Genomic DNA, 27141 nt, shown 5'->3' with positions numbered 1-27141 from the left:
AATGTATTTCTTTATAAAATTAATTAAACAAACAAAATTTATGTTCACAAATTGTTTTTTTTTTTCTTCTTATTATTATTGTTAACTGTTATTATATTCTCATTATTCAAGCAAATACAATTTTAATCGTTTTCTATAAATATTTATACGGAAAGAAATCGTCAAGTTTTTTTTCTGTGCTTTCAGCTCGAAAATACACAATTTAAACACGTTTTCGATAAAAACAAATTTTTCTCTTCCATTTGGTGGGATCACTTTCATAAATGATATCCAATTGCTCTTTACATTTTAAATAATTTTTTATGTTGTCTTCGACCTCGTTTCGTATTTTCAGCGTTTTAAATAAAGGGAATGTATCTTGAGCTCCGGCTCTTTTCATTCGACGAACAGCGTTCTGATAACATTTCCACGGTTGGGGTTCTATGACCAAAATTTCGCTCAATTTTGCCATGAGTGTTAAAAAACTCTCCAGTCCATCGTCTCCGTTATTCAAGTGAATCCACATTGTTATTGAAAAGCAACAAACTACATCAAACTGGCACTTTTTATATGATTTCAAATGATTTGCTATGCAATTCTCTTCACTATTGTATTCCATAACATTGAACGATGAATAGAAAACGTTTTCTTTATATTGATTAGCGTCATTAGCCCGACCAATTAAAGCTTGATCAATGTCAACTCCCAAAATAATTATTTTGCGTCTCGATTTCTTCATCACCAAAAATTCATACAGTAGCTGTGTAAAATTCCCCGCATTACAGCCAACGTCTAATACCAAGAATGGATCTTGTGTTTCATCCGACGATGTTGTCCAGAGCTCTTCAGTCAGTGGCAATAAATCACGACGCTCTGGTGCCGAATTGAAATCATAATAATTTATGAAATTTCCATATCGAACAGCGCCCGGTTCAACAAAATCTTCCATAACAAGTTTGTTCGAGTTATTGATAGAATGAGAGCACGTTATTCACTGTTTACAAAATGAGATTGAGTTTGACATAAGCAATGCGACACTTCCAAAAAAAGAACTACTCCGTAGTTTTATGAGTTCATCGTCGATTAATGGGTCATGTACGTGCTTAGTGCGTGGAAAAATACGAAAGAGGTCTCTGTCTTCCATCAGGATACTTTTCGATATCATTCGTTCACATATAAATGAAATTTCAATCAAATTTACGAAAATTCAATAATTTTGATTCGATTTATAGTAATTTAATGAAAATTAACTGATTTCTCTTCATTCGAATGATTAGTGTACCCAGACACATAAAAATCGGTCAAAAGCTCTACGAGTGTGTTTGTGTAATTCATGTGTGGCACATTGCATGCATGTTGACCACAAAAATGCGATATATAAATTGCTTACTAAAAATGTACCAATTTTTTTATTGCTGCCATTGCTGCTCATCATTCAATCGACGATTCGAAATAGAAGCGAACGTAAAAAAAAAGATTTCAAATAAATGAAAATGGGAGAAAATAGAAATATGCGAATTAAATCCGCATTTATGTTTTATATTGAATTCGTTTCGTAGCAAAGCGTAAGTGATTGTGGTCTCAATAGATTGAAACCATTCTTCTTTTCCGATGATGATGAGAGAGAGAGAGAGAGAGAGAGAGAAAACTGCACAATTCATAGATGCACAATTCGAACGCAAAACGAAGACACGATGTTAGAGCTACTAGAAGAAGATGAAAAAAAAAACGTTTGCCCTATAAGTGCAATCTTGCACAGTTACTGGTTACTGCAGCATGTGCACTAGTACTGTTCATCATCATCATCAATAGCAGCAGCAACAGCGTCAATGGCAGCATCGGTCTTCATAATATTCTCGGCAAAGCAATTACACTCATTTTTCGATGCTATGAAATTAGAGTTGTGTTTTTTGATTCAAAGCGCGCGAACCATAATCGTAATTTTTTCGGTGATTGTATTTTGTCTTTCTCTCTATGCGGCTCTTTGTAATTATGTGTGCACGCGATATACTGCTAATAAATAATATGCTGTAGCGAAGAAAAAAAAGAACTGTGCACAAGTCAAAACAAGAGAAAAAAGAAATCATTTATTCACGCATTATCGTTGCAACTGGACCAAATCTAAACATTGAAGTTGTAATGTGTACATGTTTTGTGTTGAATGTGATATATAGAAGAAAAAAAAGCAAATGATGAAGAAAAAATTGGCGCGAAGAGTTAAGATTGCCACATCAAACTGATGCAGAAGAAATTGTGAATATAAAGTTGGTTTGCTTATTTGTTTCTTTTACGCTATCAAATTCATTCGCTTTAACACTCGATTAAAGATGCACAAGCCAACCGCGATTGCAAACGCCAAATGTAGGCAAATTGCGAAAGTTCGTGCGCGTTATTATGTGTATTTATGCGATTTGTTTGTAAGCGCAGATGCAAGCGCTCGCATTGAAATCTAATCGGTGAATCGACAGTAAAACGATGAAAAAAGCAAAAACTGCTCATTGGATTCGGTTCGTGAGCGCCTCATCAGCTCTAGTTTTTATTCTTCGTCTATCTCGTTCTTTTATGCATTTTCTGCTGATGTCGAAGCAGATTTTTAGTGCGTACCAAAAATGTTCTAAATATCCCTTTCTACGGTTCTTTTGCTCTGTGCTCCACTGTTCTACATTTATTTGTGAGCGCCATCATTTCTCTGTCTGTTGCCCATTTTCCCGTTTTTCTATATGTGCTCTCTCTGTGTGCTCTTTTTTTTCCTACCATACTCTCAGTACTGTATGCGTTCGTATTCGCGACAAAACTTGTTCGCAAACACTTTCACTCGAACACAAATGTGATGTTTTGATTTTGTCGCATGCGTTTTTTATTTTCAACTACAGCATTGCACATTGACGGTAGATAATGCCGTCACCGTTGTAAATGAACATAAAAAGGCTGCAAGCAACAAAAAATGACTGTCACATCCTGAAAGCGAGAGAGAAAAAAACGACATATTTGGTCAATCGCACACGCATTTTCCATTTTAAACTAGCACACGAACGCGAAAATCGTTGACCACGAAATAACATTTTAAAACATTTCATTATCAGAGAGGCGAACGTTAATCGCAGGGTCAAAGCTACTCTTGTATCCATGGATGAAAATATTCTATATCTCTCGGGTGCGTTTTTTTTTCGAAGTTCTCTTTTTGCCATGGTGATTATTTTTTTTGTTCGATTTCGTCATTTAGTTTTTGGTTGATGTGCGTACGACAAAATCCTCATTATGCAAACATGTCGAGTTGATAGTATGGGTTTGCCGGTATAAATTGAACTTGAAATGAAACGCGCCGTCACATGCAATGAAAATCGATTTTTGCTTCAGTTTTTTTCTGTTATGTTTGTACAAAGAATGAACTTTTGATTTGAGTTCAGTGTTTTTTTTTTGTATTCTGGCTGCGATTAGTTTGGTTCATCGAATTCAGATTCGAAGAGTTTAAGCCCCTCAAGCGTCGGCGTCGGTGGCGGCGGCGAGACATTATTTGATGATATTACACGTTGTGGAATGTAAATAAAAACAAGAGAAAAAAATTGTTTTTCGTCTATTTGATTTGAAGATATTTAGTTTTTGGTATTTTATATTCAAAAAGGGGCATCCACTTCGACTCGTACCAACACCGTGTAAAAAATTTACAACGCGGAGAAAAAACGCATTTTGTGTGTATTTTTTTTGTGTCTTCTGAATATAGCTCAGATTGTGTTAAATGGTAATTATGTTAAAAACAAACACGCACAGCCTGAATATAGCTCCGGTGTATCGATCTGATTGATGGAAAAAGTATAAAATATGAATGCAAAAAATTTAGATCATTAGCCACCGTGATGAGTACGCACACATGCTTAATTCTGATTGAGTGTGAGAGATGAGTAGATGGAAGCGTAAATATGTAACGGTGTTGTTTTTTTTCTCTTTATTCTCTTTATGACTGCACGCAAATATGATCTCTTAATTCCTTTATTGAACAGATCTGTTTACTGCCGCAGCCAATTCACGAGCAGCTCGTAAAAACACATATATCTTGTTAAAACCACATCTCGTAGGTGTGAGACGTCTGTGTATGTGTTTGTTGTTGTCGATATTTTCTTTGCTCTCCATATATCGTATCCATAAAAAGTGGATTAATTTGTAGAAACAAAAACAAAGTCTTCAGATATGTGGCCGTTTGTTTATTCGTTGGCTCACGGTACGTGCCAAAAAGACCACCGAAAACTTTGGCGAACAATGAGAATCACCAAACCGTAAAATTCATAATTAGTTTTCCAAATGTAATAAAAAGAAATTATTAATAAGTCGTATTAGAGACGATTGCTTATGCGCGTGTAAGCGCGTGCGCTCGTGCAAATGTGCGTTTGTGTGTTGATTTTCGTTGTTGGACATGATCATTTGTGTTTTGCGTTCATTCGTATATTATTGTTGTTGTTGCTGCTGCTGGTGCTGCTGTTTTTTATACCGTCTTTATATTTGTTGTTGTTATCTATCGCATATTTTTCTTTCCTCTCTTTTGATCGACACGATGTGTTCGCGTACTGTTGCGGTTGCATCGCGATATAGAAACTGCGCTATGCTGCACCAGAGAGCCGAGTGATTGTTACAGATTGCACTTTTTGGAATGGTGTTTGTGCGAATGCGCACGTAATTTATGCATGAAATTAACTCGAATACGAAAACCAAGCAGAGCACATAGACGCATTTAAAAGCAGAAAATTGCGGTGGCTGATCTTCAGTTGTAATCGGTCAAACACAAGTGCAACACATATCTCCACCTGTAGATTTGTTTGTTTGCTTGTCTCTCGCAAATTCTCCCGCTGGCTTCTTGTTTTTCTATGTTCGCCTCGTTTGTGCGGTGTCTTCAATATATCCAAAGTTTAAATAACAAATAATTTTCAAAAAAAAAAAAACCGGAATACCCTGTGTGATTTTGTGGTGATCAATCGACGAGAGAGATTTCGCGATAATCAAAAATTTCGATCGAAAGGAATAAAAATTAATCGATTTTGTTCGTAATCGCTTGACAACGCCTCTTTGAACGGAATATATACATAAATAATGTTGAAAATGTTGAGTCGAGTGTCGGTGGAATTAGTTGTTTTTGTGGCCATTATCACATCTATAGTGTCAGCTGCTTCGGCAACAGAAGAAAGCTGGTTTGGTCCAGAATTCAGTGTTTTACAAAAAGTGTACGATGACTGTTTGGATAAAGATGATTTCACTGGATGTTTAAAGGGTCGAGCTCTAGTCGCTTTGAACAAAGCTATCAATCAGGTGTGCAATTTAAATTGCCCATTTCAAACAAAGTTGTGTCACACACAAACACACAAAAAAATGAGAACAAGTGTCTTCAACATTTCGATTTTCCTCAACATTTTTTTTCTCTTCTCTTTCCTTTTTTCCTCTCTTTTGATGGCCGTTTATTGATTAGGATTCAATTTCGATTGTTGATGGCATTTATATGGAAAAGCAAAATGAGACAGACGTTGAGAAGACACCAGAATTTGCTGATGCCCGTGTTCTAAGTGACCTAAGTGGTGTCGATCGTCAGCTCATGGAACAAATCAACAAATTTTTGCGTACACACGTATTGAAGGTTGATTTGAGTGAAGAACGTGGTGGCGGTGGATTTGGTGGCAACAAAGGTGGAGCCGGTGGCGGCAAAAATAAACTTAAACGTAAGTATCTCTCAAGAACATAATTGTTTTTTTTAAATCTCAATTTTACAAATTTTCATAGTTTAGTTTGTTGTTATAATTCGCACGATATATTGTTTTACTTATGAAATTGCACAAATGATAAAATTGTAAATAATTTAAATACACAAAATATTTGTTTTATTTAATTTGAATCTTTGTTTTCAATCACGAAATTGGTGCCGTAAGAATAGAGTTGCCAAGGTATGGAAAAAGTGAACATAAAACAAAAAAAAAAGTTTCATCAATATATGGATGACTCAAAAGTAGAATAATGCGTATTTCTATTTTTCTCTTTAGCAAAAAATATTGTCGATGATCAGCACATGTTCTTGTAAATGTAATTTGTACGTAGCTCAAATTTGATTTAAACTCTTCTGTAGAATTCATCAATGCGATTACAAAAATGCTTGTCTGTACAAAAAAAACTTCCTCAATCAAAAAAGATACAAAACAAAACTGCAGCGCTACTGTATTTACCTTCGAAGCTACAAACTCTGTAAAAATGAATTTTCTTGTTAATTTCTCTTCAGTAAACTCTTTTGTTTTTTGTTCTTTTCATTTTTAAGAAAACCAAAATTCATTGTTCGCAAAACCAAATCTGATCCGTGAATTTTCTGCCTTTCTTTCTTCAATTTTATTCTAGCGAAAAAAGCAAGCCGATACATTATTGCCGCTCTTTTAGCCGCAATTGGTATAGCCGCGCCCCTCGGGCTAAAGGCAATCGCCGTCATTGCTGGCAAAGCACTTCTAATCAGCAAAATTGCACTCACGATTGCTAGCATAATCGCATTGAAAAAAATTTATTCAAGTGACGCTCCACGCGAAACACAAGTTCAAGTGTTTGCCGACGATCATCGGCGAATCGGTCGTCCAGCTAGATATCGATCACCAGCTAAATCAAAAATCACGGAACCATACCGACACTATTCTGACTATAGTTTACGACGCCACTAAAATCCAAAAACAATTATTCAAATTAAATCCAAACAGAACACGCACAGCACACGCAATTCATCACCAAAAAAAAAAACTAAAACATAACCATCCACTGATCAACAATTAACACACACCCCGATTAGTCTATTCCAAACACCTTCATCTACCATGAAACCAAAAAATAATGAACAGAAACGGTTGAGTTAATTCGATTGTTACGAACGAAAAATGTTCACGATTTTGTGTTAGAGTTAGGAATTTTTTTTAATGAATCTGTTTGGCATCGAATTATTGTTTTTCTTTTTTCATAGTGAGAGAGCAAAAATAAAACGACGAAGAATGAGACAGTTTATTATCATTATTTAGTGAATTCAGTTAAACATAATTTATTAACTTATTTATTTATTTACTTATTTTTATTTTTGTAAATTTATTAATATTACCATCCATACCTCTGAAATGCATGAAAGGAAGGACATTCGATTGAATGCAAAGTACGATAAAAAAAAATAGAAGTGCTTTGAATTTTCAACGAAAGTTTTGTGTACAGATAGTGAGTAGTGCCGTAGGATATCGAAGTAGTTAAACAGAAAAAATATATATACCAATTAAATTGTACTTTATTGACTAATTCGACTTATCTAATCTAGCTCGGCAAATCTGAAAACGGAATCATGATCAAAAAAAAATTTGTTTTGAAAATAAATTGTTTGCTTTTCAAATCAGAAAACTGAATGTCAATTGATTTTATTTTCTAATTTGTTTTTTGGATGAAAAAAATTACACCAAACGAACAGATTTAGATTCGCCGGCATCGTTGTCTTCTGCTAACTCAATAGTTAAATAATAAAATATATCACACAAAATTCTCACCACATTGCAAACGAAATGAGACATGGCATGGATTCGTACCGGAACGCAAAAACAATGGCACCGTCTTTCTCTCTCTCTCTCTCTCTCTCTCTCTCTCTCTCTCTCTCTTTCTCTATCTCTGGGAAAATCGCAACAAAATTCAAAAATCGGTTTTGGAAAATTATAATACTAGAACATCCACAAAATAATTCACAAAATGATTAAAGAAAAAAGAAATTTAATTAAAAATTCAGCATATTTGCATGTTATATCAATGAAAAATCAACCACAACCACCAAAATAATGTTTGATTACTGATTTGTTGCATGTTTTCCTCTCTTTCCCATTTTATTTCGTTTTTTGTAGTGAAAAAATCCGGTGGCTACATTATTGCTGGCTTATTGATGGCGTTATCTATAGCTGGTCCGCTGGCATTAAAAGCGTTAGCTGCAATAGCTGGCAAAGCATTAATCATCAGTAAAGTTGCATTGACCATTGCTAGTATAATCGCATTGAAAAAGATTTTCAGTAGCGGTCACGACGCTCGTAGTTTCAATGAATTGCTTAACATGCCGCCTACCTTTCTAGACGACCTAATGCCAAATCAAAATAATGATCCATATCGGTCCCATCACCGTGCGTTCCGCCATTAGATTCATTCTCGCAAAAAAAAAAAAAAAACAAAAAAAAATGAAAACAAAGTGTAGACCAGAATCAGAAACCGAATTACATTGTATTGACCAAAGAATCACACCAAGAATTTTTGAAGAATAAGAAAAAATGAACCAAAAAAATATATGACATTAATCAATTATTATCGCAAATAATCACATGAGCAATTTCTCTTCAAGGAAGATAGAAAATCGTTCGCGTTAATTTGTGTGTTTGTGAGAGTTGGTGCGGGCGTATGTGTGCGCGCGCGCACGCTCATTTATATTGTGTGTAAATACTCAAGTTGTAACAACTAACTAACTAGACCGTGTGGTGTTTAATTGACTATTAATGTTTAGGTAGCCGCGAATTTCATGTCATTGTTTTGCGTTTTCATTTAACCGACCAAATGGAAAACAACAGAAGAAAATAGAGGGAGAGAAAGAGAATGAAATTAATTTTTTAAAAAATGGAGGAATTTCAAAAGAATTTAGAGAGCAGAGAAATTAGGTGCGCATTGGGGTTTGTGGTGCATCTCATCTTCATCTCATCGTCGGTTGGATGTTGTGTGCATGCACCACATCTTTTTTCGATACAATTTGTGCGTTTTTTTTTGCTTCGTTTCGGTTTATTTCATATCTGTGCATGTGTAAATTCACTTTGCTGTATAAACAACTATAATTTTCTATTTTCAAAGCGTAGAAAATGATTGAGAAGCCAAAACGAACCAAATAAGAGATACATTTGCTCTTCTTTATTCCCCCAATTTAATACGAAAATGATTATGTTTAAGCATTTCGGTGAAATTTTTGTTTTCTTGTTGTTAAAGCTTTTTTTCTTCATTTCTTCGACTTTGTATAAAAAAAATGAATAACAAAACAAACATAAGAATACAGCTTAAAGTCACGCCAAAGATGATAATAGTAATGATAATAATACTCAATGGGAAATTCAAGTGAATCAAAATGCCAATTACGTACTATGTTTGTAGATCCGCCACGATCAGCTGTTTGAAAATTCATTCATGCTGCTGTCCATGTCGGAATTCTAATGAATGACACAAGAACAAGATGGGCGTATCTTGAAGACATGAAGCTTAACATTATGTTATGATTTACCAGTTATTAATCTTAATGTGTACCTTCAACTTGAATCGACGCAAACACAAACATACGTCCTGCTATGCCATTCAAATAAACACGGTTCGGTTATGCCGGCTTCGGCTGTTCACTTGAATTTTCTCTTGTGAATTAGGTCACTAGGAAATCAAGTAAAATAGAAACTTACATTTATTTATGGCCTAATATAATAATTCAAAAAAAACACACTAATTTATTGCTAATACTATTCATTCGCGTTACATTTGTTGTAGTCAAATGTTTCTTTGAGGAGAGAAAGGTCGAATTTTGTAAAAAAAAAGCTGAAGATGAAAAGCGTTTACATTTAATTTTATTTATTTATTTAAATTATTTATTTTGTTCTTCCATTTCCCAAAAATGATAATGAATAAAAATATCTGAACATTTGTAAATCTATACACTTATATCATTTATTAAGTGATTTTTTTTCACACTATTGGGACGATCGGGTACAGCGAGCGTCTTTAAAAAAAACAATTTTCATTTTTTGTTCGGATAATTTTCGTTGCAGCCAAGAAGAGCTATCGTTACATCATTGCCGCTTTGCTAACGATAATGGGTATCGCAGCTCCACTCGCAATGAAAGCGGTCGGATTGATTGCATACAAGGCATTGGTTATCAGTTCAGTTGCATTGACAATTGCCGGCATTATTGCGCTAAAGAAAATCTATTCAAGCGATCATCATGATGAGACGACATTCCATGTTGCATCCGGCGATCATCGACGAACAGCTTACTTGGTACGAGGACAAGGCGCACAAAATCATCAGGCCAATCAAGCTACTCCTCCGCAAGAATCTCAAAACGATCCATACCGTTATTACTACGATTATCCAGCGCAACAATCACAGTAAATTTTCGAATTTACCGCAGATTTAATGCGCGCAACACAAATACCACCTCATGCAAGACCAAATGCTTCATATCAAAAAAGGAATAATGATTCGCTCAAATAATTTTCTAGGTTAATGAAAAACAAAACAGCATGTACTAGACATAAATCGACTAATGAAAGAGAGTGAAAGAGAATGATAGATAGAAAAAATTCAGACCGTCCTCGTCAGCAACAACAACAATAACAACAACAGCAGCAACAATAACAACAATTCGTTAATTTTAGTTTATTTATTGAAACGTATTTATTTATTTATTGAATTAATTTTTAGAAATTGAAACAGAGAGAAAAAAAGAATAAGATAGAAAATGAAGAAGTATCTACGTGTTTACATTGTCTATTTGAAACCACATTTCGTTTGTTATCGCACTTCATTCACTCGAACTACAAAAAAAATGCATCCACATGAGAAATTTATATTTATAAATTCTTGTAATAACAACCATAATTTTGTGTGCATTTTACTCAAAATCGAAAATAAATTTATCGAAATTTACCACCACTCGACGCAAGCTTCGGAAACGAGAACATAAATGGCAAAATGTACACCATTTGCCAAATATCCAAATACAATCGCATCGATTTGGAATTTGAATCTTTTTTATTTTATGTTTGTCTACTTTTTTCAGCGTCTTTGTTTCTTTGTATTTCATGCAGAATTTGTTCGCTCAAAGAATGGATGGCGTAAATTCAGTCAAATTAAGGTCAATGAAGCTATTTTGATTTTCTACAAAATTGAGAAATTCTTTTATAGTTGACGATTTTCCGATTGTTCTTTACTTAAATGATAAGATAAGCTTCGAATGGTTAAAATTCCAGCATCCAATAGTACTTCTTTCTACTTTTCATTCGAATCAAATTTTTATTCTTGCTGATTTTGTTTGATTTTTCACAGATATCTTCTACGCTTTATTTTATAGACTGGCCGGATTGGATAATCCTTTTTTATTTTACGACACATAAAAAAGATTCAAAAATTACTACTTTGTTTGGTGACTTTTATGTTGGGCATTTTAAAAAGAGGCACAAATGCACAAATATTTTCATTTGATAACGACTAGATAAGCTAAAGAATGAAATTGTAAACAAAAGCGAATCTTGATTTGTTTATCAACTTCAAAGAAAGTGTAAGTATTTTTTTTTTCTAATAAAAAAGCGGTTAATAAGAGAAAGCAAACCAAAATGAGTGACACAAAAAAATGCCTGTTGGGCTTTGCAAATACCTTTTTTCTTTTAAGTCGTACTCAAATATTTATTTTCAAACACCCAAATTTATACTAAATTATGCTATAATATTATCAAATTAAGACGGATGCATAAGAATCTGCTATGTATTTTATAACTTTTATGATTCCATCGAAATTTGACGAGTATAAGATAGCTTCAAAGACGTTTTCGGTTCAAAACTCTCAATATTTTGAAGAATTCTACGACTTTCTTCATTTATCAAGCTTTTCTCGGTAATTCCATTTTTGATTCTCTGGCGACTTAAAAATAGAGAGAAATTCTATCGCATCATGAGTCTTGTTAAAACAACATCGATTTAATTTTTGTCACTCATTCTTTTAGCTCAAAAACTCCATCCCAATCTCAAACTCTCCCCATATGCATTAGAATACAAAAAAACAAGCCACTTGCACACAATAATTTAAAATTGTGGTACAAAGTTACCACAAAGTGGATTCCATCATTCGAACAATGCGCAACGATGTGGGTTCAAAGAAGTTGTTATGTTTTTCAGTCTCTTCGTTTCATTCGTATCAAAGATTCGAACGGAAATTACACCGAGAAGAAAAAAAAATGAACACACAATAAGCACTTTTCATTACACATATTGCATTTTTCGAGTTGTTCGTTCGGTAAGAGCATCACATTTTTGTTGTTGCCTCGTCGTTTCACAGCATGGGTATCGTTTTCGTCAAAGAAAAAAAAAAGCGAGAATAAAACAAAATTAAAAGCTACAATCTTATTGAATGCATGTAAGTAATAGTTGATGTATGTGTTTTAATATGTAGCAAAGTTTGTGGCTCGGCCATATTGAGTTATTTCACTTCAGCAAGCAGACCGCCAATCTCAAAAGCTGTATAATAAAGGTCATGGCATCAATTTTGAAAATCATGTTTCTCTCGGCCACTGCAATTTCTTTCGATGTTCATTTTTCTTCTTTCCATCCTTGAACACTTTGAAAATGGTTCGATGAATAGATTGTTGATTTATTTTTCCTCAAAACCACAAAGTGCATTTACTTGAAACGAAAATCAAGCAAAAGATTTCTTTAATATAAAGACAAAAAAAAACTTGATTCTCGAGTTGAATAAGAATATGTTAAAAAATATTTTTCTTCTTTTACCAGTTCCAAAATTTTAAAATGTTATATTGTATCGTAAATTGTAGTTTAGTTTCCCATAAAATTTATTACTTTAAATCAATGGCAATTGACGAGCAAACGAGTGAAAAATCCGTGCTCATCATGGTTGTACACACCCTCAGCGGAAAGGAAAAAAAAGCAACGCATCCATTTGAAAATCACTGGAAATTATTTTCATTGACATTGTCATTTTCTTTTGTTTCTTAATTGCCTATCTGTTTTTAGCATAAAATTTCCATTTCTTTTGTATTTTATGCGCTTGGTGTGTTATTATGGCCGGGATTTTTAATTAGAAACAGTGTCATTAAAAGCCAGCAAACGAATACAGAAAAAAAAAAATGCAAATTTATTTGCGTTCGGTATGCATGCTTTTTTTTTCCTCCTGCTATTTTCTTCGTTTTCATTCGATATTATATTTTATCTGGTGTTCGTTTGGGATGAAACATGCTTTGTGTGTTCGGAAATTCTTGGCACTATATTGTCGATTTTCATTCAATTTCATAAAGCATCCAATGGTGGGATAGCAAACGATGGAAATGAAAAAAAAGTAAGAAAGACTTATTTTTATTTTATCAGCAAGAAAAAAAAATTAAATGAATAAAGAAGATAGAAGTAAAAGAATCGAAAGGGCAACACGAAAAAAAAATCGGCTTCGTCACACAATCGAATCGGTGCTGGAAAACAAAACAGAAATGACGCAAATGAACAACGGGCGGCAATGAATAAATACAAATGAATTAAACTTAAGTTCTTAACTTTTCCAATTAAGCAAAGCTCGAGCTCGAAGAAAGAGCAAGAGAAAGAGAAAAAAAACTCAGAAAAATAATAATGCGTCAAGAATAGAAGAAATCTCTCTAGCGAAAATGGTTTTGAGATTCAGAGAGAGAAAGAGAGAAAAGCGAAAGAAAAATGTAGACCCAACACAATTAAGCCAAATGTTTTATTACGTGGCAAAGTTTTCGATGCGATGCACCACTCTGACTATCCAAAAAGCAATTTGCCCAGCACCATCCCATTTGAATAAATTATTGAGTTATTGTTATAGATTCGCTGTGTGTTTTTTTTTTACTTCTCTATCTGCGTCGAAAATGGCTGGGACGGTTTTGTTTTTCTTTCGATTGTGATTAATTTTTAAATAATTATACATTAGTGTCGTTACGATTTTTAAATCCATTTCTTTTCGGCTGTTGGTTTAATGTTGTTTTGAAATACGCTTAAATTAGCAATTAAACAAATGATAATTTTCCAAAAAGGACGACATTTTTATTTCGAGTGTCCTTTCTTTAATTGCACGTTGTGATTCAATCTTTTTGTTATTTCACCCGAAGGGAATAAATATACATTCGAGTTGAAATCATTTTAAGAGCAAAAAAAAGTGATATAAAAGGGCAATCCATTCAAAGAGGAAAAAAACCTCTTCTATGAGTTTTCGTGACATTTTTCCACTTCATTCTCATTGGTCGACGGAGTTTTCTCAAAATGAAAATAGTTAAAACATGTTTTTTTTTCTTCTTTTGATGCTCAGTGATTGATTTCAGAAAACTTTTCATTTCCGATATTGTCATCGAACCTTATTTTTCTTTGAATGTGTTGTTGTCTACTCCAAAAGATACAATCACACATCATTTTGTAATTGATGACTCCTCTTGTTTTACAAGCATTTTCGAGGCACCCTCGCACTTTCGGTACGATATGTGATTTGATCTAGCCGATAACATTTCATAGATGAGCAAATAATGTAATTACATATTCTTTTTGTTTTCAACATACTCGCATGACGGCTTTATATCGAGGGGTGCCATTTTGATGTTATTGGAAAATTTCGTATTATTATCGAAATGAAAAAAAAAAAAAAAACATTCTGTAGGAATTTCACAAGTTTCGCTGATGAATTCTACATTTTTGAGTTAAACTATTTTCCGATGTCATGTTCTTGCTTTCTTATCGTTTCTGATTTGATTAATCATTTTTGTCGCGATTTTATCAAGTTTTGAAAATATATTTCCTTTAAATCTAAAAATTGAACTTGACTTCTTCAAAATATAACTTCAAATTTCAAGGAAATATCAATGAAATTAAAAAAAAACTCCCTTTATTTCACACTGAACACATTAATTTCCTCAATTCGGCTTGAATTCTATGAAAGAGAGTAAAAACATCTATGCTGCCTTGCATTTCCCGCATTTTATTTTATTTTATGAATCGTAATGGATTCTGTTTCTGGTCGCTTCTTATTCATGTTAAATTCATTAATCAAATCATACGTTCAATGAAATTGACGATTCCCTCTTCTATTTAAAAAGTTAAATTTGTCATGTATATTTTATAACATTTACGCATTTCAAATTCGATTGCGAGAGCATGAAAATAAGTAGTCAAAATTCAGGGATGCTCTAGCATGGGTGTCTAGCAACGCTGACATTTTTTTTTCTTCCGCTTCTCTTTCGACCGTATTTGGTGTATTAGCATGTTCAAATTATGGCTTTTATTCATTTTCGGATGATGATTAAGTGAATTAAAGTTGTTCGGTTGCTTTTGCTTTTGCTCACGCAATTTGATTTATAATGTTATTTTCTATGCCTCACACCATATCGATATCATTATTTGGGGTATGATTGTACGGATGTACGTTAAAATATTCGATTTCTTGCCGCTTTTATTTGTGTTGCCCCACGGAAATGGGGAAACAATTTTTTTTGGCTTTCTGGGACAATACAAGATTGTTGCAGCTTGTAAGTTGAATGTAAGTCGATGATCAACTTAATTTATTTTTACAAGGTGAATCATGGCCAGTCAAAAATTGACTTTAGAACTCCATTTCGCTTTTTTTTATTTTCTCCCTTTTTTCGCATTCGAAATGAAAATATTTTCATGTGAAAATGAATATTGAAAGAAAACTAAAAACACCGAGAACAAGAGAGAGAACGATATTAAATAAAAAAAATTAAATTAATTTTAAAAATGTGGTTGGTTTAAATTGTGGAAAAAAAACTTTCACCAAAGTAATTTCAAATGCTATTAAGTTACGAAAAAGTTGTCAAAATTGCATGTTTGCGTAAAATGTAAACAAACCGGAACAATGAGTGAGCGAAGTGAAATTGTCGGTGCGACACCACGTCTCTCGCATATTTTGTTGACATAAACCATTTTAATTACAAAAATGTTCCACAAAGTAGGTGTGAGTATATTTGGTTTGCAGGCATTAATTGCTTGTGTTAATAACGTGATAATATTCATTTGGCATGATGTTGGTTACTTCATTTTCGTTGGATACAATTTTTGTCGGTTTTCCGATGTGAAAAGAAAACCATTCAAATGATTGCTAAAAGGGAGAAAAATGGAAAATGTTGAAACGACATGCTTGAGATTCTTGTTGAAAAAGTTACACGGTGATTGAAGTTACAAGAAAAAGGCGACGCGATACAAATGACAAGATTTAGTAAAATCGGTTATACATAATTCGAAAAGTTGTGTATTAATTCTGGTATGTTAAATTCAAGCAAATACAGCTAAAAACCTGAAGCTGAATTGTGATTGGTGCACGTTGTCGAAAATTCAAAAGGAAAACTTTTTCACCGCATTGCACACACTTATCTGCCTTTTATTAGAGAGACAGATTGAAGGCAAAACCAACGGAGAGAGAGGGGATGACGATGGGGACGATTCGAAGGTGGAAGAGACGGTTCGATTCGATAGCACGGAATAAAATGAAGCATCATTCAAAAGAATCCGGTAAACAATTTCGATATTAATAAAACGACTGGCAAAAAAAAATAAAACCTGCAGTTATTTTCGTAATGTGTTTTTCGGAATAGCGAGAGCCGCAGCTCGAAGATATGCTTTATCTGTTGTGGAATTGAATGAAGACGAAGACGCAACAACAAACCATTTTATCGTGACGCGAATGACTGAGATAGATAGAACGAACAAACATGTGTATGTGTGAGGCAAAGCAAACGCAAAGTTTAAATTGATTTAGTTTTCGAGAAAAGTTATATGAATCGCAGACATAAAAGAATGAGCGTCACATGAATGTGCATGGAAGTTAGAGTGAGATGGAAAGAAGGAAAAAAAATTGCATATTCAAATTCATATTGGTTTGAAAGCGTTTGAAACGCGCCAAAAACTGCAAAACTTGATTAAGATTTTCCACTTGCGTACACACAATTTAATTGAAACATGTCGAAATCTTTTCGCCGATCGACGAAATACTGTTCGGTTTTTTTTTGTTTTGTTTCCATCATTTGATCCTATTGTCTCGAATGATTGAAAGCGATAAAATTTTCGTAAATCGAAGCGATAAACGTAAATCGAAAATTTTCAATTTGACTGTATCTCTCTGCATTTGGTCTTCGGAGTTAAGATTTATGGATCTCATTTTGAAAATTTCAACGCGGCGTGCACAATTCATATATAGAGCATTTTTTTTATTTGATTATATTGTTAAGCGAAAACAATAGAATACCACATTGTTACTGAATGAAATCGATTTAAATTGATAATTTATTGGATTTGAAGGAATGGAGTCACAGTTGTGTATGGTGCATAACACGTACATTATGTTCGAGTTAGCGGTATTAATATTATAAAATTATAGACAGTAAAGTTTCTTTTTTTTCAATTGAGTTTCACCCTTCGTAAATACTTTGTCACGATTCGCATTTTCCCCAACAGTATTTTTTTTTCTACTTGCTCTTTATTTGAAGTCATTGAAGCAACGAGCCGTTTTCCTTTTGGGATGACATTACACTAACGACGATGAACAAACGAAAGAAAAAAAAATCACTTTCGTCCGTCCAGCGATCGAAATATTTTCAAATGCTAACAAGTACGACAGTTGTCTGTACCAGTACATCACCACCAAAACATGTACATTTATGTGTGCTCGTTTGATGTCTGCTACTGGCGGGAATGCATTCCGCGTATACAATTGCCCAGATATATATATATATAGCAGTAGCCGGTTGTTGTCGTCATTGTAATACGCACCAGATAATAGTAATAACAATCGTAAAAAAAGACACATTGAGTATGTCTCGTTATGAAATTATATACCGTCAACCCAAAACAAGTGGCATCTGTTTGATGAACAAAGCGTGAAATTATAAAATTAGTTCATGCTTTTCATTTATTTTATTTTCACTTTTGTCATCGTATTTTCTCTGTTTCATTTTTTTGTTCGGAGTCTATGTGTCGCGTTCAAGTATTTTATTATATTATATTTGGCTGTGGGTGATCCTGCTGAGTGCATTATTAACGTATTTCACTTTATACGGAGTTTGTGTGAGTTTTTTTTTATTCTATTTGTTTAATCTTCTACTCGCCCCTTCACTAAACGCACTCTCGCTCTTGTTACCGCTCAAATGTATGAGGTGCATGCAATTGGGGTGAATTGCCTCTATTGTTGTCGCATAAAAATATGAACACTTTTTCACTTTGTCGAATGAATAGCATTTTTTTGGTCTATGTTACGCACACCGTAATATTATAATTTCATAAATTCAAACTGACTCTATTAAACAAACAAATGTGATGACGATTTTCCGCTTCCGCATCATTGGCGGTGACTAATAGTTTTTTGAACATATTTGACTCGCTCGACGAAATCACCAAGCAAATATTTGACAAGAGGAAGTTATTGTTTCTTTTTTTTTTATTCAGTGATTTAATAGTTCTATTTTTTCCGAGTGATTCTGGTTCGATGACATTGAATTTGGAATTTAACATGTGAAATTTAAGACAATTTAAAACCAAAGTGATGTAATTTATCGATATATGGATTTTTGCTTGAAATACTTACAATTTGGATTTTCTTTATATTTTCTGAATGGGATTTCTGGCCGAAAATGATTTTTGTCTTTGAGTTACAATCAAATTTCCATCAAATGTGTATTTTATGTCCAAAAATAGTAGTGAAACGAAAATTGAAGTTCGTTGTGCGTCATATCCGCGTGTGGCTTAAATGTGACAAAATCTCTGGTACGTGTCAAAGAGCACATATTTGAATAACAGTTTCGACCTCTTGCATTACTATCTTTATCAAATTGATATTTTCTACATTTCCAAATAAGAAAAGTTCACGAAATATAATCCGAGGCATTCTCTCTCTCTCTCTCTCTCTCTCTCGATTCTCTTAAACGTTCCGGCTAATTATAAATATTTGAATGAAATCTGAGTCGCTATGAGCGACGTTCGCATTCTCGAGATTGAATTACTTTGAATTGAAACCGGCAGATACACAACATTCAGTTTAAATCGCCCGAAACCGGTGAGTTGATGAAAATTGATTTGTATATTCCCTAATTAGAGATTTTTGTTGTTTTATTTTCATTTTTCTCCATTTCTCTTCATTTTTTTTGTCTTAATTTTCGTAATAGGTACTACAAAATTATTTATAGAAATTTTCAAGATTGAGAAAAAAAAATTGGAAAAAATTCATTAATGAATTTGAGACGGTGTTGATAATATTCGAGATGTCAGAACTTTGACTCGACAGCTTGACAATGTAACCTTGCACTTTGTTGCCTTGACAAATCTCTCATTTATCCATATGATTTTCTTATAATTAGAAAATGAGAAAAGTTTCAGCACAATGAATTAGCCATAAAGTCCATTGATTTAAATGGAAAATGTCAGTGAACGACACATTGTCTAAAAGTGCACATTCCAAATTTTGCTGACACAGCTACAACGGTAATCAATCTACGAAGAAAAATCTCCGATTCTGTAAGTGTCAACTGATTTTTCTTGCACGGAACAAGTGTCGTTTGACTGGCGTTAATAAAAAATACAAAGTTAAACTGGGAAATGTAAACAAAATATAAATCAGAGAGATAATTTTTCCATAAAACATATCTGATGCTTTGTGACCATTGTTCGGTCTATTAGTCGAACGACGTTGAGCGCTTTCGATAAGTCACAACATGGATTTAAATGATATTAAATATGTTTTATTGTTAATATGCGACGCGTGCATCGGCACGAGTCATAATTTTATCAGTGGCATGCAATCTCTGCTGCTCTCACACTTCCTCTTTCCCATAAACATTCATAATCATATTGTTATGATAATCTCTGTGTAAATTGACAATGTGTTTGGCCAGTGTACGCATCAAATTATTCAGTTTGTTTATATATTTTATCGTTTCGATCTTCCTTGCGACTTTGAATATATCATCATTATATTTTGTGTGTCGTATTCCCTGTCTTCACCATTCATATAATCATTTTTCCCATTATTTGCGATGTCACAACAATGCTTAATGGGTTTCTTGTTAGCATCATGTTACCATTTAGAAAATCCTAACAACCGGATACATTTTCCGGAGGAGTGATTTATACGGAATTCCGCTGTTGTAGATTCATATCGATCGTCGGGATATTATGTTGTCATCCCAATTTTAATATATAATCCATACATCATCGTTCGATTGAAATATTTTTGCGATTATCCGCTGGGGAGCGATGTCAAACAAACAAAAAATGTCTTTTTTTGCATAACAGACATTTCCTTGAAAGCATTTTCATTGAATCGAATCAACAAAATGACTTGACAGTATTTTGGTGTATTTGCTCGAGGAGATATTACGTCGCGCAAAAATATCACTCGATGATGAATGGTAAAAATACAGTGGACTTGTCAATAAACATGAAAAATGTGTCATTGATTCATCCCTCCGGTCGATTTGAACAACTTTTGTACTTGTCTGTGTACTTCTTTCTTCCTCTTCATGATCTTCGGCCTTAATAACATTTCCATATTTTTACAATTTATCCCGAACAAAGCATAGAAGAAAACAAAATAAAAAGAAAACTTCGACGCTTTTGCATAAAGAGTCATCAATAGTGTTTAAATGATGCATATCTTGAAGGTTGTTTATCTCATTGTATGGAGAAGAAAGTGTGAGAGAGCAATCAGTGCGAAAATCCTCAGATGAAATGCTCATTCCCATTATAAAGTTAAATCGGATAAATACTTTTTTGCCAGCATGTTCGTTTTAATGCGATATAATAATAAAAAAGAATAATCGGAAAATTGCTTGGGAGCGCATATACACGGGATTTTTCATATGTAAAATTGGCTCGCTATTGAATGGACGCAGGATATATACATAGGTAGATTGTTTGGATTCATGCGCTTCGTAAAGAATGGTAAAGATTATGACACCACCCCCTCGAATGAAGTGTGCCCCGTAATATTACTCTAATAAAATGCAATCGCTAGAAAAGGTTTTAATTTTGATTGGGGTCACATGACACACACACTTTCCCTCTCTCTTTCTCCCTCTCTTTCAAAATTTCGACAAACATAATCTTCATACCATTTTGTTTTGGCTGACATATTCACAAAATACATAATTCACTTGGATTAAATCACCCGCTTTTATTCGTACACAAAATATGTTCGACGATGTGATTTGGTGTGCATGTGTACAAAGCGATTTATTTCAGCATTGCTAAAACCAGTGTCATTTCGTGGATTTTATGCCGTACGGCATTGATGTTGGAACTGAGAACAGTACAATGAAATACTAACTCTTATCGCTCGAAAAAAGACGAATAAAGGATTTAGATATGCTAAAATGGCACTCTCTTCATAAATATAGATATATATTGCCATGTATAGTGTCTCGTTTGCATATCGCATTCAATCTTTCAAGTATGAGAAGTATGAGAGGAAATCATTAGGAAAATTGTGTGCGGATTTTGTTTGCCAGAGAGTATACAGAGACGAATGATGAATTTAAAATATGAGAAAACACAGAATGTTCAGAGATTTTATTTTTTGCATATTTTTTGGCGAATTATTTTATTTTTCTTCGTTTTTTTAAGAATGGTGGTTGCGATAAAACATCGATAAAAATTCCATCTTCATAGCATTGCCAACACCTCCAGTTGATATTTTATCTTAAAATGGAAGCGGGGGCATATCTTTGAAATAATAATAATAACAATAAAACTTTGAATCTTGGGAAATTACGAAAACAAAAACTGCCGAGGATTGTAATGCGTATCATTGCTCAAGTTTCGATGAGAGCGCACACAGGAAATGGAGGTGAAATAAATGGCAATAAGCAAATGCACGTGATAGGCAAGTGACGGGAAAGAGAGTAAAAAACATCACATAAAATAGGCCATTTGCCAATGAACTGAATAAATTAGGCTGCATGACTACTCACGAATGCGAATTTTTTTTTATTCATTCTTCTCGCTCTTGGAAGTATTGTGGCGAAAAGAATAAATATATTTGTTCGATAAAGTTTGTATTGCGTATTGAATTTTTTTTTGGCAGGTAAACAAAAGCCACATAATATAGAAGCATAAACCACGACATCTACTACTACTACTATTGCTAGAGTATAATCTGAGCAAAGAAACCCTCGATTTGTGTGAGTGTGAGCAGGTTTGTGATCAGAATTCGTGAATAGACTGAGAATGCGATAAAAGATAATGCGAAATGAAATGAAATAAAATACCAAAAATAAAACACCTATTCGAGGCAATGCGCACATTAAAAGTGATAAAATGTAATTGTTTGTGTGTATTCACCATTGTTTCTATTAAAAACGTGCATTGAATAATTTGACTTTTTTAAACTTCCTATCGATTTGCCCCTGCAAAACGGAGCACAACCGGTTTCAATATATATGCCGTAGCACAGGAAAAACAAAAAAAAACATCGGAAAGCAGCCATTTTCCGCCTATAATTTTACCGTACAAACAAAGTATGATAACGTCATCGCTAAAATCATTGTGCGATAATATCAACCGTATGCCCATGGTCGCCAAAGATAGAACAATTTCCATCAAGCGATGAAAATGATTTGAGTATAATTTTGCCGTTTATTTATTTTTCACCGTTTTCACATTGATGATGATTAGAATCGCAGAAAAGGGGTACTGTGATGCCCGGTCACCACGGATACATCTATAAACGGTTGTACACGCTTCGGTGATTACGAAAACTAACCTCCGTAGACTTCATCCCAATGATGCCGGATACAAATTTCCTTATTTACCAACAAAATATTGAAGACATTCAATTTCTTGTTCAAATAAAGTTGCACCCACATACAGAACGGAAATTGAATTTTCGATTGATGACTATCAAGCCATTTGATGAAGTTGAATTGTCAACTATTATTGAAGAAAGCTACATTTATTCTTTTAAATATTCAGGCTCAGACAGAGATTTAACCGTTCTCTATCAAAAAAAATATATCAAGAAACATAAAAAATCATCTGTTGTTGTGATTATACAAAAAAAAAAAACAAGTGATTACATACAATAAAGACCATTTTTTGCTCTCATTTAAATGGGATTAAATGACTGGACAAATGCGTTAAATTATCTTTTGTATGATTGCGACCCATTCCAAAAATATAATTCTTTTCAAGATTTATACAAATGCAACTGATATTTTTTATCAATAATCACACTCAATTTCGTTTTGCTGTCGTACAATGCAATAAAATCGTAATGTTAATGGATAGTGTTAATATATCAAACAAATCTCCTTGAGCCCTTTAAAAACTAAATGCATCTGAAATCTTAACTAAATGGATACAAAATTTAAAATCTGTTCAAACCATCTTGAGTTGCAATTTGAAACATTTTAAATCGCAATAATGACTCGTAATAAAAAATGATTCAATTCAACTTACTGACTGTGTAATTGAAAATGATGTCACATAATAAATTCATGACTGTTCTAATGCTTAACCCTTGACCGGGCGGGTCAAAATCCTAACACTATCGGGCAGGTGGGGCCTCCGAGGCCCGACGTACAATTTTCATACAAAAATGTTTTTACAAAACATGTTTTTTTGTTTTTTGTGTATTTTATTGAATTTATGCTATAAAATTTGTTGTTTCAACTTAATAGAATGATTTTTTGAGATGTTTGAAGTGAATCTGAAGTGTTTTTTATAACATTTGAGTGAAAAAAGTGAAAAAAAATCGAAATTTATTCCGAATCGGATGAATTAATGTGTCGGTTCAGTAGTTGTTTTGCACAATTTTTGTATTTCACACTTGCCTTTGCGTGTTGATTGCATACATTTTGGTTGCAAGTTTCGCACATTTGTTTAGTCTTTCGGTCAATTTTTGCTGGACACATATAACACCGACGGTGCTTCTTTGAGGCTTCAGCTGATTCACTTGCTTCACTGGTTTCGTCTCCAATTACTTCTCGAATCGTCCGCTTATGCGACGATGACATATTGTTGGTGCATCGACGGGAAATATGCGCATTTGTTAATTCCGATGACAATCGTGTGAGAAAGTGTTTTCTTTGATATTTTACGGGCTCATCAATTGAACCGCAAGATGTTCGCCATAAAACAAATGCTGCAATGCCAGCAACGTTCAACAAATTCATGAAGTAGGCAAATGGCCATCTATTCGTTCGTCGTTGTACCGTGTACGAATGACAGAGTTGATCGAGAACATCCACGCCTCCCTCTTGTTTCATTGTAAAACGTATTGATCTCAGCTTTTCCATCATTTCCAATGGTTGGGGTGCGATGCAAAGTTGACAACAAAATGACCGATTTGTTTTTTTTTGGGAACATGCGATAAAAGTGTCATCGTTGGACGAGAACCAAATAAGTTATCAACAACAGCCCGCTGTTTGTTTGGTAAAAATTCTGCTGGAATAAATGACTTGTTTTTTCGAGATTTTCACCTGGTGAATATATGCGAGATAAATTGCGGTTCACTAATTAGAAAATATCTCTTATAAAAATTATAATTAGAAAATACACAAATAAAAATTGCTTGGCAACACTTTACGATGAAAATTTATTTTCACTTCATTTTCAAAAGAAACTTTCGGAAAAATCACAAAAAATATTCATTTCTTAACGAAAACATAAACAAAACAACTCTTCGTGTCTACCGGCATTTGCTATGTGCTCTGTCAAAGAAACTTATCACATATACAAACATATGTGTGTCACATATACGTGTATTGTACTACGGGCCTCAGCGACCCCACTTGCCCGGTTGTTGAGATATTTTGTTCAAACCTCTCTCTGGCTCCACCTAGGGAACCATAGTTGGAATAAGTTTTATGCACGATTAGAAGAAGGATAAAAGAACATATTACAACACAATTTATTAGATTATAAAAATATTTTATATATTTTTTTTCTAAAAAAATACGCCAGCGGGCCTCAGAGGCCCGACCTGCCCGGTTAAGGGTTAATGGAAATATTCGAATTGATAATGATGAGCTGGGATTTCCAGCGATACAACGTTTTTTTTTTCATTCAAGGTTCTATTTTGCTTTAAATTTGCTTTCGCTATCGTTTTCTACCAAAAAACCCATTCGTCACAAAAAAACATTGGTTTTGTCTTGATTTCGGTAATCTCATTCGTTTTCTATCTATATTAATTGTTGTATCATATTTACACATACAAACATTGAATATTTTCGTATGATTACCACGATAGCAGCATCTCTATAAAAATTAAAAGCGGCTTTAATAAAATCATCATTCAAACATTTTTCGTCAAAGTGAAAAGTTCGTCTTAAAATACTAAAATGAAATCGTTCGTTGCAATTATTGTGACGTGTGCATTTATTGCGATCGCGAGCTCTCGCCCACATGGTGTGTTACCGTCAAAAATTTTGGCAAACTAATTTATTTCACTATGAATTTGAATTTAAATCATTTGATTGAGTATTGTTTTTTATATTAAAAATGTTAAAATTTTGTTTCGAAAATTTTATTATTTTATTATTTCTACTCATCAAGGTCGTTTTTCCTTATCGTCATCATCATCGTCTTCATCATCGTCTTCATCATCCTCATCATCTACAATAAACGGACAACCAGCAAACCCGGGTAAAAATATAAATCAATTTAATGTATAGCACATACTTAAAAAAATCAAGCGAGAAAAAATAATATAGAAAAATAACACCATCGCGTTTACATAACAAAAATAACATTTTCAAAGTTAAATAATATAATTAATTATCAAATGAATATTATTTTTGAAGAATTTCGTGATGGTTCACCGTAAATTTTCATTCTACATATCTTTTATATATCAGTATACCCTCCAACTCCAGTACACTACCCTCCATATGTAGATCAACATCAACATCATGGTTATTCAGGACATGGCCAGCCTTCTGGAAATATAGGAATTGGTTATAACCCTGGACATGGTTATGATCAGGGACATGGTTATCCTCCTCATCAAGAACAACATTCAAAGGCTAACGCTAACGCTGAAGCTAACGCAAAAACTCACACAGTCAACCAAAATCAATTGGATTATGGATATTAATAAGTCATTACGACAAAAAATCTTGAATTTGAATGTTTAAAAAGGAAATGAATAAATCATAAATATTGAAATGTATTAACTGTTTGTTAAATACAAATGTATATTAAGTTTATATTCACAGTACACAGAAAAATTATCTATCATTTATTTTCGTCACAAAATTGATAACAGAAATTTTGTGTTTCACATTTTGGTTTCGTCACTCGCTCCTCACCTCGTCAGAGGTTTTTTATTTGATATCAGTAATTTTGTGAGAGTATGTGTACCAAACGAGTAAGGTACAATTAAAAATAAATTGCGGTACAATTAAGTACATTTTTGGTACAATTTTTTAAACCTAGTCCCAAGTTTCGACTTTCACATGTGCGGACATTCGAATATACATCCGAGAGTATACTCTCAAAATTATAATTTTCCAAATTGAAGATTCAAAACATCTCCACACATGAATTTAAATAATTTTGAAATACAATTAAAATTGGGACTTTTAGGTTATTTTTTGGCTCCAAATGTCATAAATTATGCCCCTTCGCCCAAAAACAATTGCAAATTGAAAGATTTTCCTTCGCCAAAAACCCTAGCAAAATTCGATATTTTCTCCCTCTTTAGAAAGTGAAGAAGAAAAAAAATGTCTTCACATTTTTCGCAAAAATCCCTAGCAAACCGAAAGAATCTTTTTCTCAGAATGCGAAAATTTCTAAGGAAGTAATTCCCAAATCTGCTTGCCCTTATGTGCCCGACCGAAAGGTAACCTTTTGATTTTTGACCAATTTGACCACTTCAAATCGAAATTTTTGAACCAAAAATGACACCATTCGATAGCTGGCTTTAAGGCCTTTCCAACGATATGCATATTTCCGGGGTGTGTCATATGGAGGCAACTCAGTGACCGTAGGGAAAAAAGTCAAAAAATGACTTTTGGAGGCCGGCCTCGGCCAAAATGACGGCCGTATTGAAAAGTGGCGGAACAAAAAATTCTTAGTTTTTTGTGTAATTCAATCCCAAAAAGTTTCAAAAGGATCAGAATCGAGTACGCAAAATCGCAGGCAGACACACAGACATTTTGATTTTTCATAGAGATTCATATGAAATTTTTAAAATAATAAATTTTTCGAACGGATTGACCGATTTCAAGGGTTGAGGTATCGTTGGAAAGGTATTGAGCTCTAAAATCAGAATATCGATGTCAACGACCTCATTTAGTGCCATCTATGGTTTTATATGCATCGAAAATTGTCAACAAATTGAAAATAATTCGATTTCTTTGTAATTTACATCGAATTGTTATTGAATATGA

The 27141-nt window shown here is 33.5% G+C and overlaps 3 protein-coding genes across 6 annotated transcripts; 2 read left to right on the top strand and 1 right to left on the bottom strand.

The window, feature by feature from the left end:
• Nucleotides 1-179: 179 nt before the first annotated feature.
• LOC116341226 (probable RNA methyltransferase CG11342) lies at nucleotides 180-979 on the bottom strand. Its single transcript, XM_031768165.1, has one exon. The coding sequence runs from the start codon at nucleotides 926-928 to the stop codon at nucleotides 203-205; it is 726 nt and encodes a 241-aa protein (XP_031624025.1). The 5' UTR covers nucleotides 929-979; the 3' UTR covers nucleotides 180-202.
• A 3748-nt stretch (nucleotides 980-4727) lies between these two features.
• LOC116341228 lies at nucleotides 4728-10621 on the top strand. Of its 3 annotated transcripts, none has more exons than XM_031768171.1 (3): nucleotides 4728-5274; nucleotides 5432-5678; nucleotides 7854-8190. In XM_031768171.1, the coding sequence occupies exons 1-3, from the start codon at nucleotides 5059-5061 to the stop codon at nucleotides 8138-8140; spliced, it is 750 nt and encodes a 249-aa protein (XP_031624031.1). In that variant the 5' UTR covers nucleotides 4728-5058; the 3' UTR covers nucleotides 8141-8190. The 3 variants fall into 3 exon arrangements, with proteins under 3 accessions (XP_031624031.1, XP_031624030.1, XP_031624029.1); XM_031768170.1 differs by lacking the exon at nucleotides 7854-8190 and adding an exon at nucleotides 6343-6958; XM_031768169.1 differs by lacking the exon at nucleotides 7854-8190 and adding an exon at nucleotides 9789-10621 and having other exon boundaries at nucleotides 4729-5274.
• A 14401-nt stretch (nucleotides 10622-25022) lies between these two features.
• On the top strand, nucleotides 25023-25919 carry LOC116341172 (midnolin homolog). Of its 2 annotated transcripts, none has more exons than XM_031768088.1 (3): nucleotides 25023-25156; nucleotides 25304-25393; nucleotides 25624-25919. In XM_031768088.1, exons 1-3 carry the CDS (start codon nucleotides 25090-25092, stop codon nucleotides 25842-25844), a joined length of 378 nt encoding a protein of 125 aa, XP_031623948.1. In that variant the 5' UTR covers nucleotides 25023-25089; the 3' UTR covers nucleotides 25845-25919. The 2 variants fall into 2 exon arrangements, with proteins under 2 accessions (XP_031623948.1, XP_031623947.1); XM_031768087.1 differs by having other exon boundaries at nucleotides 25606-25919.
• The last annotated feature ends 1222 nt before the right edge of the window (nucleotides 25920-27141 follow it).

Source organism: Contarinia nasturtii, unplaced genomic scaffold (genome assembly GCF_009176525.2).
Source record: "Contarinia nasturtii isolate CC-2019 unplaced genomic scaffold, AAFC_CNas_1.1 Cnas_scaffold_695, whole genome shotgun sequence".
Lineage (NCBI taxonomy): Eukaryota > Metazoa > Arthropoda > Insecta > Diptera > Cecidomyiidae > Contarinia > Contarinia nasturtii.
Note: the sequence above shows the minus strand (reverse complement) of the source record. Positions and strands in the feature narration are given on the sequence as shown.